Source organism: Nyctibius grandis, chromosome 5, assembly GCF_013368605.1.
Source record: "Nyctibius grandis isolate bNycGra1 chromosome 5, bNycGra1.pri, whole genome shotgun sequence".
Classification (NCBI taxonomy): domain Eukaryota; kingdom Metazoa; phylum Chordata; class Aves; order Nyctibiiformes; family Nyctibiidae; genus Nyctibius; species Nyctibius grandis.
In genome coordinates this window covers 13288368-13303819 of record NC_090662.1, presented here as the reverse complement: position 1 = coordinate 13303819, position 15452 = coordinate 13288368, and the positions used below count along the sequence as shown (strand labels likewise).

Below are 15452 nucleotides of genomic sequence, written 5' to 3'. Positions count from 1 at the left end.
GACTTAAAGAGAAATATTGGAAAAACAGTGAAGAGGTGGGATAGAGACTGTTTCACGTAGTAAATGAACGTAACCTTAAACTGGCATTACTGTAAAGCATCTACAGGATTTCTGCAAAGAAAAAAGTAAGAATTTAAATAACTTCACAGACAACGTACCCTCGTCTTCTTGACACTCCCACTGCTGCTTCTTTTTGAATCCCGTCACAGTAAGACCACTCACACTAAAATTATTGATAAAAAGAGGAAACTACAGAGCAGGTTTCCTGGAGTTCAGGTGCCCAGAGATTACACTATACTGCAAGGCAGAATCCATTATACTCCTTTCTAATCTTCACTTATCACATAAACTATTGTGTCTCCCTGCATTGCCTGACTATCAAGATATGATCTACAACATATTGCACAACTCACCCAAAAGGAGAAATAGAAAAATCCCAATCATATCTTTATTTAGAGGTTTGACCTTATGCACATAACTGAATATATCATAAAGTACATTCTGAAGGCCTGAGTGAAAGTCAAATTCTTCCTACTGATTCTGCCATGTCTGGATAAACTTGTAATTGGCATATCTTTCAAGCATTCACAAGTACCACAAATGCCACTTTAAACAATAAAAGGCCAATTACAACGACAAAGTTAAATTACAAAATTATACCAAATGTCAGAGGAACTCTCCTGTATGTCCTCTGAGCGAAGGCTGCTGGCTATAGTTACAGAGCACATCTCTGATGCACGGCATCAAGAATCTTCCCACTGCAGAAACCCCCAAGTTTCCAGCGCTGAGCTTACTCCCCAGCTGAAATGCGTCCTCCAGCTACACGCCTACAGCCGCTGCACCACCCATGGCCAAGGAGCACCTACACACTCGGTTCCCAGAGCAGCTCAGGGCTCCTGTGCTTCAGAAATGCTGCTGGGGTAGCAGAAACCTCCTAACAAGCGTTCAGCTGTAGTTAGCCCAACTCAGCATAGTTTAAAGAGGGCAGAAACAAACATGTAAACAGCATCTGTGGCGTCTTTTCTCTACTGACTTTCGTGGAAATGCATTAACCTATTACAGTACTTCAAGAATAAATTAGAGAAAGCGGAGAGGCAAAAGTAGACCGTTCTCTCCCAGAAGTTTCTTCCTGCCTCTCCCTCCCACTTCTCCCGAGCTCCCCGTTCCTCAGGATTAGGCGATCGTTTCAGCAGGGATCAGATGAATGACTTTTCCGCTAACGACACTTCAGAGATGCTAAAGCCGCCCTTAAAGCACCAGGGACGCGCAGCTGCAAGCCCCCGCCCGCAAGCCGAGGCGCCCGGAGCGGAGCAGAGCCAAGGGCAAGCCCCGCTCCGCAGCCCGGCCCGGCCGCTCCTCCGGCCCCACCGGCAGCGGCGGCAGCAGCAGCGGCCGGTGCCGGCGGACGGGGGATGCCGGGGGGGGGGAGGGTGGTGCTGCCCGCGGCGCTGCCGCCCCCCGTCCCCTCCCGCGGCATGGCGAAGCGCTGTCACTGACGCACATTTAATTCGCCCGGCTGCGGGCACCGCGCAGCGCCGCTCGCATCTTCTCCCCGCCGGCGGGGAGGGGGCGGCTCCGGCGAGGAGTGGGGGAAAGTCAAACTGCAGCAACAAACTTGCTGCCCCCCCGCTCCCCCCTAAACCTGCCCCGGCCCCCCGGGGGGCGGTGGAGGGGGGGCCCGTCCCCGCCTTACCTTGCTTGACGCACTTGAGGCGGATGGGGTCCTTGCAGTGCTTGATCACGGCCAGCACATCCCTGATGGTGAGCCCGGCCACGGGGGTCTCGTTCACCTCCAGCAGCAGCTCCTCCGGCACTAACTTGCTGCCGCCCTCATAGGCCACCTTGCCGGGCTTCACCTCCCCCAGGTAGGGGAACTGCCCGTTCTCGGCGCCCCCCTTCAGCTCGAAGCCCAGCTGCCCCTCCGGGTTCCTCACGATCACTATCTCGTGGACTCGGCTCGTCCAGTGGCTTTTCTTCTTCAAGCCCTTGGACATTGCCGTGGGGATGCTCTGCTCGACTCCCTCCCTGTATTCCGTGGTCCTTCCCTCCCCCCGTCTCTCCCCGGGGCAGCCGGGCTCCTCCGGGGCAGGCTCGGGGCGGGCGGGGAGCGGCCGCCGCTGCTGCCGGCCGGCGGGAGGGAGGGCGCGGCAGCCCCGCGGGGCTCGTGAGCTGGGTCGGGGGGCGCCTCTCTGCCCTCTCCGGCCGGCTTTAGCTGATATCCATGGCAGCCGCGGCGGCCGGGACCCTGCCTGTGCCTGGATGTACTAGTTGTAGAGAAACTGGCAGCGGGGAGGGAGGAGGGAGGGGACGGCGCGGGGAGGAGGAGGAGGAGGAGGAGGAGGAGGAGAAGGAGGGGTGTCGGTGTCGGTGCCGGAGCGAGGCGGGCGCTGCCTCGGCGCTCCCGCCTCGCCTGACCCGGTAGTGAAGGCCGAGAGAGAGGCTGCCTGGCACGGCCGGCAGAAGGCGGAGAGCGGCCCGGGCTGGGGGGGGGAAAGCACCCGGCGGGTTGCCGGGGAGAGCGGCGACCCCCGGGACGGGCCGCCCCCCCCATCCCGGCCTCGGCCCCGGCCCAGAGGGGGCGCCCGGGCGCAAGATGGCGCGGGCAGCGCCGGCCGCGGCCGCCCCTCGCTGTCTCCCCGGCTGCCCCGGGCGCCTCCCGGCCGGCCTCCCCCTCCGCCGGGGCGGGCTGAGCCCCCCGCCCTACCGCAGCGGCGGGGCGGTCCGGCAGCGTCCTGGGCGTGCAGCCAGTGGCACCCGCATCGATGGTGCGCTGGAGTTCGGGAAGCCTGAGATGGGGAGGGAGAGGGATGCTGTGAGCCAGGGGTTCTGCTCATGGCGGGGAAGGTCCCAGCGACAGACGGGCTTCGGGTTGTGGCCAGAAAAACAAAACGACAGGCGTTCACTCCGAGGGTCTCAATGTTATGAACGTTTCCTGAGTGGTGTCCCTCCGTTCGGAGGTCTCTCGCTTCAGTTGATTGAGTGGCACATGGACATGATTTTTTAAAGCTGGTTACTACGGCCACAGGAGACAGGAGCTAATAGCTCAGATGGGTGTTGTACCTGAAGAGGGTATAACGAAGAGAGGGATGGCAGTTTTTTTCTGTAAAATCTACTTACCATCACCTGCCAGATGTTCATAGAATCATAGAATCATGGAATGGTTTGGGTTGGGTTGGAAGGGACCTTAAAGATCATTTAGTTCCAACCCCCCCTGCCACAGGCAGGGACACCTTCCGCTAGACCAGGTTGCTCAAAGCCCCATCCAACCTAGCCTTGAACATTGCCAGGGAGGGGGCATCCACAGCTTCTCTGGGAAACCTGTGCCAGTGTCTCACCATCCTCACAGGAAAGAATTTCTTCCTAATATCTAATGTAAACCTACCCTCTTTCAGTTTAAAGCCATTCCCCCTTGTCCTATCACTACTTGCCCTTGTAAAAAGCCCCTCTCCAGCTTTCCTGTACTTCCTACTGCCCTCTTCAGGTACTGGAAGGCTGATAGAAGGTCTCCCTGGAGCCTTCTCCAGACTGAACAGCCCCAACTCTCTCAGCCTGTCTTCATAGGGGGGGTGCTCCAGCCCTCTGATCATCTTCGTGGCCCTCCTCTGGACTCTCTCCAACAGCTCCATGTCCTTCTTATGTTGGGAGTGCCAGAGCTGGACGCAGTACTCCAGGTGAGGTCTCACCAGAGCGGAGTAGAGGGGGAGAATCACCTCCCCTGAGTTGCTGGCCACTCTGCTTTTGATGCAGCCCAGGATACGGGGCTGTTCACCAGCCTCACTCATGTTGCTGTCTGCTCCTTGGCCTTAAACCCCAAATGACCTTCGGACCAAAAACTGACATTTCCAACCTCCCGAGCTTCGCTCTGCCCAAGCCCTCAGATGCTTTTTGTTCAGCAGGTGATGCTGTAACCCGCTCCTCCTGTGGGCTCTCCCTTTAATTAGTTCTGTCATATGCCGAACACGTGTGCGAGCAGTGAAGTGTAGCAGTTGGCATGTCTTTCTGAGGAGCTTGCCTTGCCTGAAAAAATAGTTTCCATCTGAAGGGGAGATTGACAAAATACAGGCAGAGCAACCTCCTGACTTTAAGCAGCATAGTTTTTGTGGCTGCAGGATACGGGAGAGCAGGATACGCGAAGGCAGGGCTCTGCAGACTGGGTACTGAGTGGGGGAAGGTGGGAGAAATGTAGCGTGTGTTATGGCATGTGATTTAAAGCTGGTCAGATATTTTTAAAATTTCAATTAAAGTGACTCCGCAATGAAATTTTTCACAAATTGTATTGCTGTTTTTCCTCTAGGTTCCTATGGAAACAGGCCTTTATGTGATCATGCTTGGCTGTGTCTCCTTTACTTCTCCAATAACTTTTGAAGCTGTTGGGCAGTTTCACCCAAATCTATCTCAAATATAATTAAGTTATTTCATGAAAATAGGCAGCTGGGTAGGGCTGAGAGATCCTGTAAATGTCCCAAAGGCTGTAACATGAACTTGCCTCTTACTAAACAGTGATTCACATGGTTGAGAGACCATATAAATGTCTTGGTAATGAGAAGAGTTTCAATTACAGCTCATTATCAGCCTCAGTATAAGTCTGTGGGAAACCAGGGTTCTTCAGTTCATGTTCTCCCAGAATTACTTGTTTAACATCCTCATGCACTCAGAGGTGGAATAGGCACATGCAGAGGGGAAGAAAATGAGAAATTACTGAAGTCTGTATCGTGCAAGTCATTTCCTCTGCTTCACTGTGCAGTCCTGGCCAGTGATGCAAAGCTCTGTGTGTGAGGGGCTTCACAAAAATGGGATTAAAGAATGAAAAAGAAAACAAAGCCAAGACTCCACAAAACTGGAAATCAGAGATCCATAAGCACGGACAGCTGAAGATGGGAGGGGAACTGGAAAGGTACTTTGACTGGAAGGTACTAAGAGGTTTTCACTGGTGGGACAAGGATTACAGTAATGGTCTCCTTTTCCAATGACCATCAGGAGTGTCCTGCTGCCACTAGGAGCAGGGTCTCTGGTCTGGACAGAAATGGGCTAAGACACTAGGAAAGAGAGCAAGAGAGTCAGTAGGTTTGTTTCACACTGTAGCCCTGCCCTTGCATTTTGTCTTACTTTTTAGTTCATAAGTGGGGTAGAAAGCAAATGTCTAAAAAGAGGAATTCCAAGACATAACATCTTCAGTTCCCTAAATGTTTCTGCAGTCACTTCTAAAGCCCACTCTAACAGTGTTCACCATTTCTTAGTGTAGAGTTTATAGTCATTCTGCTAGTATAGCATTGCAGTTGTTGATTTGTCTGATAATTAGAAGTAAATTTCTAAATAACTTCATGTTCACCACAATATATGTACAACACTAGGACATCTGCCAAAAGTGCAGCTTTTAAAAAAAATATGTCAGGAAATATGTCTCATTAATATGTGAAATATTCCTAGGAGACGGGGGAAGGGAATCCTGTGGGTGCTATTTTCCTATTTCTTAGGGGTCTGCAGCAATTTATTGATCCGAATTTTTTAAGTGTCCATTACCATTTTAAGTCAAATGACATTAACACTAGGTAATAGGTGAATGCCTTGCTAAATAACTGGTGGCACAGAAGTTGGTGAATAGAACGGCAGATCATACCTGTTAAGATCAGGATAGATTGAAGGATATTGTAGCTGAAGGATGACGGAGGGATGCAGTATTTCTCTGCAGCATTCTCTTATAGTGGGTATAAGTTTTTAGAGTTTTGGGTCGACTGTGTATGGATAAAGTCTTGCCATCATATCATCACTGGTTTATGTTCTTAGGCTTTAGGGCAGTGAGGACACTAAAGGAAATTCATAGTTTGCTTTGGTCTTCTATTTGAAAATATATTGTGAGGAAATTAAACTTCATATAAGGTCCTTTTGCAGCAGCTAACACTCTTTCAGATAACTTTGTTTCATTTTTACGGTGATAGATGGGTAGATGTAAAACAAGACTATCCTTGTCACTGACAGAGCAAGCGTGCCAGCGTGTTGCTGAGGGGGCAAGTTTGAAGATTTTCTGCCTGGCCCCTGAAGAGCCTGAGAAGGACTTTGTGACTTCCCAAGATCTTTCTGTCAGCCCCTTCCATTGGGTTTCATCCCAGGAGGGCGTGAACTGGTCCTGAGTGTGAATGTAAGGTATCTAACACAAGGGATTTCCTACGGGTAAAAGTAACAACAGCACGTAATGAAACACGTTCACCAAATACAACACAAATGCTTTTTATTATTCCTTTAAATCTGAGCCTGGAAACAGAGGAGCCAGTAAGTCACTGTACTTCTGGGAGTAAAGTTGGGCACATGAGTAAGCTGAAGCATGAAACTTCAGTAAATAAATGTATTTTGTAGCTGGAAAGCAATCCTTCCTACTGTAACACTGCAGATTCAGTAAAAAAGTAACTGAACTCTGTCTGTAATTTCAGTATGCTACGTTTTTGGATAAGTGAATTCATCATGTAGAAAATGATGTATTGCATGTGCCAAAGGGGAAAAAAAAGAAAAAACATCCATTACCTACTATTATTTGTACAGGAATGGAGTTCTCTACCTTGTAATTGTGTTTGTAACATTGGACTTGAACTCAGAAGTTGTTAAAATTTCTTTCTTTGGCACGTGCTTCTTGTGTGACTGAATGCTAACTACATGACGTTGCCGTCTCTTATTTTTCCATTTTAGTATGGGCATTATCCCTCTTTTCTCTCGCAATTTTCTATTTAGCATATCAGCTACCCCCAACAGCTTTATTCTTACGTTCTTGACACTACAACCTTGCTCCAGCACAGGACATATGTTCATCTAGGACTTGGGCAGAATTCAGATGTTTAAATCCAAATTCACAAAAATATTGCCTATGCCCTTAGTCTTAACCCAAAACCTTCCATAGTTTCGGCCATCAGTGCTTCAAAATAAACTCTTACTTAATTGTAGACTTCAAAACTTTGTGAAACATATATCTGGTTAGAATGGAAAGTAATGGGAAATACTGAGTTTTCTCAACCCATTAGGATTTCTGCTGTGGCAATAGCTCTTGGAGAGGGCAAATCTGATCACTTCTGGATGTTAAGAAAATAGTCTTCATGCCTGTACAGAAAAATAAATGCAGCCTTTGGGAGTGAAGGACAAATCAAAGAGAGGAGTTCATCTAAATGGTATAGTATACAGTGAGTTTATAAGATTGCAGGAGACTTTTTGTTCTCTCCTGATCATCTCTGTATTGGTGTTTGTTTTAAATGTTATTTTTTCCAGTTTCCTTTCTCCCTTTCCTTATTGAACCTCGGTATGATATACTTCCTGTGCTGCTCTTGCTAGCTGCTCACTAGTTGATTAAGGTGAGATAGATACAGAAAACTTGTTGGAGGTCAAAAACTTCCCGAGGGACAAAGTTCTGGGAGACAGGCTGTCAAAATATATTTGGTAAGAGCTGTTAAAATAAACAAATGATGGCCTCTTTCCACAGAAATGCAAGTTTAAATTGCATCCCAGTAATAGGAGACAGAAGAAGACAGAAACAAAACTGCACAGAGTAACCTGTCAGAAAATAATCCTTTAAATTTGGCCTGACACTAGGAAGACAGCAAACCTACAAAAATCTGTTACTGCGAGTGGGAAGAGAAGTGCGAGGCTCACACAGTGAATTACTTGCTACCGAGATCCTCGCAGCACACAGGGCTGTGGTGGCTGGGATTCTGAAAAATACCAAACGAAGTGCCCGGGTAGCTGCCTGGGTTTGGAGTGATGACTTCTTCACCGCCATGGCATCAATTTGTGCACTCGCTAGCTTTAATTACCCTGTACCCACTGGTAAGCCTCGTTGGATGGCACTAAGCTATTACTGCATTGAATGATGTGGATTAGCCTGTATCTTTCACTGAATTTTAATTTCTAGTATCTTCATTTCCCATTGTAATATTTAGTATTCAGTGATTTATTTCACAATCGAAATATCTATAAAAATTTGGGTATCACTCTTATATGATGATATTGTAGATTAATAAGCTACAAAAGGCCTATTGTCTGAGTTCTTTTCTCCTTGTTGCGTTTTCATGTCCCTTGGATTAGACTGAAATGAGGCTTTCCTCTTTCATGTCTATAATCAGTTTCATTTTACATTTCGTATGAACTAACAGTGCTGCTGAGATTGATCTCATAGCATAGCTGGGAAAGAAGATGAATATTTTATGAACTTAGAATGAAAGCATATTATTCTAGTGATGTATTGTTCATGTTCCACGTAAAATTGTGACAGCATGTCCACTCAGAACCTTATTTGCACGTCTCTCATCTCTTGGAGAGTAATCACCTTTCCATGTCAAAATTCTTGTGCTTAATGTGATTACAAAGACTTTTTGTCATAAAAATTAACAAATACTTCTGAAGTTAGAAGTAGCATATTTTCACACAGACATCACCATGGAAATTTATAAAAGGTTATATGTTTTGTAGGTACATTTCCATAAATATTAAAGCACGGTGCAGTGAGGAGTTTAGAGAAAATGGCTGTAAAATAATACCTGCACAAACTCACTCAGTGCTTGTCACTGCTCAGAGGCCGAGCATGAGCAAAACTGTGTAGGAAAGATTTACACCTCAGTCAATTTAGCGCTTCAGTGCAAGTGGTGCCGAAGCACTGAACTGGCCAAATTCTCAACTTTTTACCTTAGTAAGCCAGAAACTTTAGAGAACTTAGTTGGATGAGAATGACGTGTTACTTCCATTGCTTTACCAAGCTTTTAAATTCAACAGAGTTGCTGACTTGTGCTGCCCCATGACAGCTGGAGGGACAAGGCATCCCCTGCCCGGTCAGAGGCTGCCGAGGACCAGGATCCAGGTAGTCTCAGCTCCTTGCTGTGGATGATTTTCACAACTGCAGAAACATTCAGATTGCTTCCAAAAGCTGGTTGCATTGAAAGATGTATCTAGTGATGAATGTATGTTTTTAGATAAAAGTATCATCACGCTGCGACTAGTGGCAAAAATGTTTTTGAATTACCAGGGCTTCATTCCAGAGCAGTATATAAATGCTCCCAAAACTTGAATACTAGGGTAAACTTAGAGGCTAATAACTCCTCCTCTCTGCCCTACACCCAGAATGTGTGTGCTCCACATGATGTGACATAAAGGCATTTACACCACCATGCATATGCATAGTGTCCTCATAAAAACTCATCACCGAGGTTTTATGCAGTTTTGTTTATATAGTTCTGGAATTGGTGCACGCATGCTTGAAAGCACGTGATGGGCTTTGCATTGGAATTGAGATGATAAACAAAAGTGCATTCAAGGAGGCTGAATTACGTTATTGTGCAGTTTCAAAAGTTTCAAAATTCAAATTATTCTGATTTTGTCTTTGGAAACGTATTTTCTTGTGCTGCGAGGAAAGGATACTGTACTTTGTTATTGCCTTGTTGTACGGTAGCTGGAAATGAAAGAAATACTGTGTTTGCTAGACTGGCATAGGTGTTGAATTTTTTATCACTATTCAAAGGGAAAAAGGTTCTTACTAACTGACTGTGTAGTTAGAAACACACATAAAAAAGAAACATTGCATAAGCAATTAGATTATTTTGGAAATTTCCTGCAGATTATTTAATTAATCTGAGATACTTCAAGGACAAGCGTGTTGTTTTTTTTCTACCTAAATAATATTGGAGCTCCCATAATCTTCATACCATGATGGTCTTTTGTTCTCATAAGGATTCTTTATTTCCAAGTCTTGTTCTTTCTTGTTGTAGCCAGGGTCTCTGTTGCTGTATCTGAAGACAGTAACACTTATTCTTTTGTCCCTTTCAGCTAATGATGTATGAATTGCTACCTCCAATCCACAGTTCTGCTGCTGCAACATGATGTCCTTCACTCCATTGTTTTTTACCACAAAGTTAATAATGAGGTAATGGAATAAGCATGAAGATATCATCGGGTAAATAAAGAGACTAACACCATATGTTGAGATTTTTAAATGAGTTTTTTTAATAGGGTGGAGAGGAAGAGGGAAAGACCTGCTGTCATCAGAAAGAACTTTAAAAAAACTCAAATTACTTCCCCAAGACGTTGTGATATATATTGATTTGGGAGGTGTCTTGTTTTCACTTTAGCCTTCAAATTGAGTGATCTTCTAGGCAGACACTGTTACTTGCATTTCTCGTAGGACTCCTACTATCACTATGAGCTTTGTGCTATACAATTACATCATAAGAGATGGTTTATGCTCTGAACAGTTTGTAATCCAGATGTCATGGCTAGTATGGGTAAAAGCAGGCAGGATCACATAGCTCCAAGATCACTTTCTGAGCATATATAAGAAGTTGAAGGTGTTTGAACACTAGAACAGGTTATGCAGAGAGGCTGTGGAGTCTCCATCTTTGCAGGCACTTAAAACCCAACAGGACTCAGCCCTGATCAACTGTTATAGAAATTTCCACACGATTAATGAAAAAGTTCTTATGAGTTAGAGAGACAAGAATCAATAGGAGTGAAATAGAATAGTGAATAGAATAATTAATATAAGTCTATCTGAATAAACACAGGTGGGCTTTCACAATCCATGAATATTGTTCTCAAAGCTCCTTGTGTAATCCTGACCTATGACTGAACAAATCATCAATCAAAGCTTAATGAGTAGCTAAGTAGGAGTAGGCCTAGAAGTATTACCTTTTGATGATTTTAGTAAAGGGGATGTATGGTTAACCTTTTCTTTACCTTAAAAGAAATATAGGACACTTAGAAATAAAAATTAGTATAGATAAGGTTCTAAATATAACTTTAGTTGTTTTTAAGGTTGAATGTTTAGGAGACACTGGCGGTGGGAACCGGACTCTGATCAACCTGGATCAGGACGGGATGCTGATCACGGCAAGAACATTAAGGATGCCGATCACAGCAAGAACATCGAGGACAGGGTGTCGGCCGGAGTCGGAGCAGAACCAGAACATAAAGATCAGCGTACCAATGGAAAAGAATGGACTTTTGTGGACTCTTGACAAAGGAAGAAAGAGGAATTGAAATAGTTAGTGGATTATTAACAGAAGCTCGTGAGAAATTTATGATGTAATTGATTATTAGTTTCTATATAAACCGAGAGTGAATTTGAGTCGGGTACCATTCACTGCGGTGGTGGTCCAACTCTGAGTTGTTAATAAAACCAGCAAACCTAGAGACCCGGACTCTGCCAATTTTCTTTAACATCAGCCTACTCTACTTGACCCTGCTCTGAGCACAGGGCTGGACTAGGTGATCTCCAGAGGTCCTGTCCAACCTCAGCAATTCAGTGATTCTGTGTGATGGTGTTAGGAGCAGAGTCAACAGGACTTAAGTCTCTGGAGTCTTATGACATAACTGTTCATTGAACCACATCATCTTTGCCGTAAAGTTGTACAAAACCAATATTGTTACGGATGGAGAACAGTTCTAGACTGAGTAGTACTTCTTCATACCAATTGTCCCATTGACTTATATATTAAATTGACTTCTGAGCACCTCTTGACCTGAAGGTTAAGCTGTTAATATGCAATTCAATTTAAAAATTAATTGGCACTATTAAGACACTTCTTCCAAACCCAGATTAATATCCGTCTTAATTTGCAGACCTAGGAGCCCTGAATGAATTATAATGTATTAACTGGGTTAATATATTGGCATTCCTAGAGTAGTAAATGGGTGCAACTGGTATTAGTTCAGCTGGTCTCAGATTGGAACTGATCTCTCCCAGTGACGAGAGAAAATGTCAAATTATTCATTTGACAGGATTTTGTCTCTTGTGTGATACACTTTAGAAACGAGTGCTGGAAATAGGCTAAAATGTTGCATCATCCTATGTAGATAAACTAATAATGAATTATTTTTTTTATGTCTTTACAGGAGTTCTCAGTAGGTGAAACCAAATTTTCAGTGGGCCCCACATACTGCTGCATTTAATGTCTGACTTAAATGTCGTGAATGCATTTTTACATGTCAGTGGGAAAAATCTTCTGCTCTTGCTGCTTGCACTTAAAAAATGAGTGCTGCACTGGCAGCTATTTCCCTGCACTACTGGTATAAGAAACAGTGTGACCTACTGAATTAACAATATTATTTTCTCAAGTAATTTTCTCTCTGTTTTCCTAATATCGCTCCTTCAGTTTTGGTACTTAGTAACCTCAGGATGCTCTTCTCTCAAAAAATACATGGGTTTCCACCTGCAGATTTTGTGTATGCACTGATCTTCCTAACACAGATACGAACACTGTTGTACCTTGGCTCCTATTAAAGTCCATCAGTCTTAGCGTTGTCTTCAAAATAAATAAAGTTAGCCAGATTTTTTTTTTTTAAATCCTTTTTGTATATGAAAAAATACTGAAAGTTATTGCTTTTGGATTGTACTGTTGCAAAATCTAAAAGACATTTATTTTTAAACTAATATCTTCTGAAGTTAGCCAGTTTATTTTTAAAAAAATTAAATCCACAGCAAAGAAAGAATTAGACTAGATTTTTTACGGTGTTTTTATTACAGAAAGACTTCCTGAAGAACACATTTTCTGTCATTTCAGAAGAGTAAGAAGTCACCTTGTTTCTTAGACAGCAGTAACCAAGATGATAAGAAATAGGTCAAAGTTGAACCTTTTCAAGGTTGATTTGGTTTTTATACATTTAAGGAAAACAAGTAAATGTTGTGATTTAGAAATACCAAGTCTATTCCAGCCAAAAAGAGCTAGTAAAGTCATTTACACTCCTTCTTCTTGGTGTAAATATGATAGTATTTAACTCCATTGAATGGATTTGTGTAGCATGTATGTTATCATTAATTATCAAATCAAAGTCTGTGTTAATATTACCAGACTCACTTTAATCCTTGTGGGAAAAAGAGTTAAAAATTAAACTTGAATTTCTGTTCTTAATGATTTATTTTGACTTCAGTGTTTTACTATATGTGTGTGCATCCTTCAGTTTGCCTTTAGTTTGACATTTATTTGTTATCTTTGAGTAGTTATAAGATTAGTCTGTCATTTGAAAAGTGGATGATTTTCTAGGATAATTGCTGGAGATGTAGAAGGCTACATAAATTTTTTACTTTCATCTGACAAAGAATGTAACAACTGCTTACATTTTTTTATTCTGAATCAGACTTTTTTTTAAGATTTTAGAAATTATGATTCAAGCAGTGATTTTAACTGTTATGAGTGCTTACTCTTTACGAGCTCACTCATTTTTTGCAAAACCGTGGCACTTGACAGTATTTGTTACTACTAACACTTGGCTTTCTGCAGTGATCAGAGGACGGTAGTAGGCAGGTGTTACGCTGTGACTACTACTTACCAGGAAAAACTTGCTCCTTATCCTAGCCCTTATTCTTCCATCTGCTTACTTCGCTCACTGTTGTGTCTGGCTATAATCCAGATTTGTAAACTCTTTTGGGGACTTGGATTTTTTTTTATGTTCCATGCTTCTAGATGACTTAACACAGAGAGCGCAATAATTATCTGTGTGTGTAAGACTGAAGGGCGAATATTGTACTCTGCAGTCTTGCCTCCTGAGCATCAAAACTTAGTGAACTATAGGACCGCATTGTGGCTCCATCCCTGACCATGCAGCTCATTTTCTTGTAATAGGAATAAACCTCCTTAAATGTCCTTATTTGGGTTAACAAATAAAAATTAAAAAAAAAAAGGATTGGTGTATCTAATACACCAGAGTACATTAGTAAAGAAATTTAGCCATTTATCATCACAGTATCTTGGTGTTGGTAAATTGAATTTAATCAGCCTTTTTTAGTTAAAATAAGAGTATTGCAACTATGAACTGTTAACTTAAGCTTCTCTTCTAAATTAATCAATGAGCTAATATTTGGGTAAAATCAAAGTATAGTTAATACTTTTTAAAATAACCTGCATTTTTTCCGATTTGTTTCATTGTTTCCCATTCGGGTTTTGGATGTTATTTTCCCAGAAGTATTAACAATTACTGTAGCCTGTTGTAAAACTGTGATTTGTGGCAACGTAAAACAATACAAATGGATTTAGATTCTGAATGCACACATTTTTTAATATGCATTGAACTTTAAAGAAATAAGCAATTTCTTTACTTTAGGAGGATAACTCATTAAAGGAGTACAAAATTCCTGCAGGTGTTTCTAAGATCAGTGCCCTAAATACTTATGTTGACATAGAAAATGACATTGATATGGCCTTTAAGAAGCAAAAGGAGAGAGAATTTGGAATTATGTTCGAGGTGTACAAAATAAATTAAAAGATACTTTATCTACAGAGTTCACAAACTTTTCTCAGGCTCTCCCTCATTTCCTTCAGATGAGCTCTAAAATAATTCTGTATTTACATTTCCTAGCGTTATTCTCAGGTTCACCTTACCTCGCAAATTTTACAAGTACAGATGAAGTTTCAACTAGTACAATGAGTTATGAATCCATTATTCCATTTTATTAGCACAGTAATGAAAGTCTGATGCTCAAATGTTTAAACTTAAATGAAATGTTTCTGAATCTATGGGCCACATACTTGGGAAATAATCAGTTGGACAGAATGCTGTCCCTGTGCACTGCTCTTTGCAGAATACCATCCTCTGTTATGTTGTTTATTTTAATGCATTATCGCACTCAAACAAGATGTACTTAGATGACAGAACAGAAAAATAATTTGTGGAGTAGTAGATGGAAGTGAAAACACACTGCTTTCTGTGTTAGACAGTATTTAGTTAGAAACGTAAGAGAAAAGATGGAAAATGTGATTTTCCAGATTTTTTTCCTTGTGCTAAACTTTTCTATTTCTTCTCGGTACATGGTGTATTTAATAAGATCTGTCAGCCTGAAGATTCCTGCCTCTTTGGATATCCCTTGTTGGAAGAAATTAATGTAAATTTAGCCAAGGCCTGATTTGAGCAGGGAATTAACTTAAAACTGGCTTTGAATGACAGTCATGTTTGACTTTTTTCTGACATAGAAATACTAATATACCTGTCATACTAAAAAGCTTTTTATAGTGAATTAGAAATCATCCTGTTTCTCGAGGGGGGCACTTTAATTATCTATATACACAAAAATGAGAAAACGATAATGTAATTATTATTTAGAATAATGATAACAGTTGTGTCCAAATACAAGTTAGTATAATACTTAAACCATTTGTGATTATTTCACAGATTTGTTAACAAATGTGTACATGCTAACAAATGTGTACATGCAGTCATGATCAAATCAGTACTTTGACATATGGTGCAATATTTTTAATAGGACATGATAATTAGATGACTGAAAGATGCAGATTGATACTTGATAACATCATCAGGAAATGGATCTGCTTTCCTTACTGTGTGTCTCCTGTCTTCTCTGAAGTGTTGAGTAATATAATTTTCCAGACCATTTCTATAAGGTGCTGGGCATTAATTCTTCCTGCTCAAATGAATAGGTGTTAAATTCGGTTTTGGTGCCTGGAGCTTTCTTTGATGATCAGCTAAAAAACTGGGTC

The 15452-nt window shown here is 42.5% G+C and overlaps 1 protein-coding gene across 4 annotated transcripts in view; it reads right to left on the bottom strand.

The window, feature by feature from the left end:
* MAGI2 (membrane associated guanylate kinase, WW and PDZ domain containing 2) overlaps positions 1-2087 on the bottom strand; it is an 823074-nt gene extending 820987 nt beyond the window's left edge. For 3 of the 4 annotated variants that reach the window (XM_068400692.1, XM_068400693.1, XM_068400694.1), the window contains exon 1: positions 1694-2087. In XM_068400692.1, coding sequence (XP_068256793.1) covers positions 1694-1994 — 301 coding nt within the window. In that variant the 5' untranslated portion in view covers positions 1995-2087. The remainder of the gene's footprint in view (positions 1-1693) is intronic. The other variant, XM_068400695.1, reaches the window with a different exon arrangement.
* Between the last annotated feature and the right edge of the window lie 13365 nt (positions 2088-15452).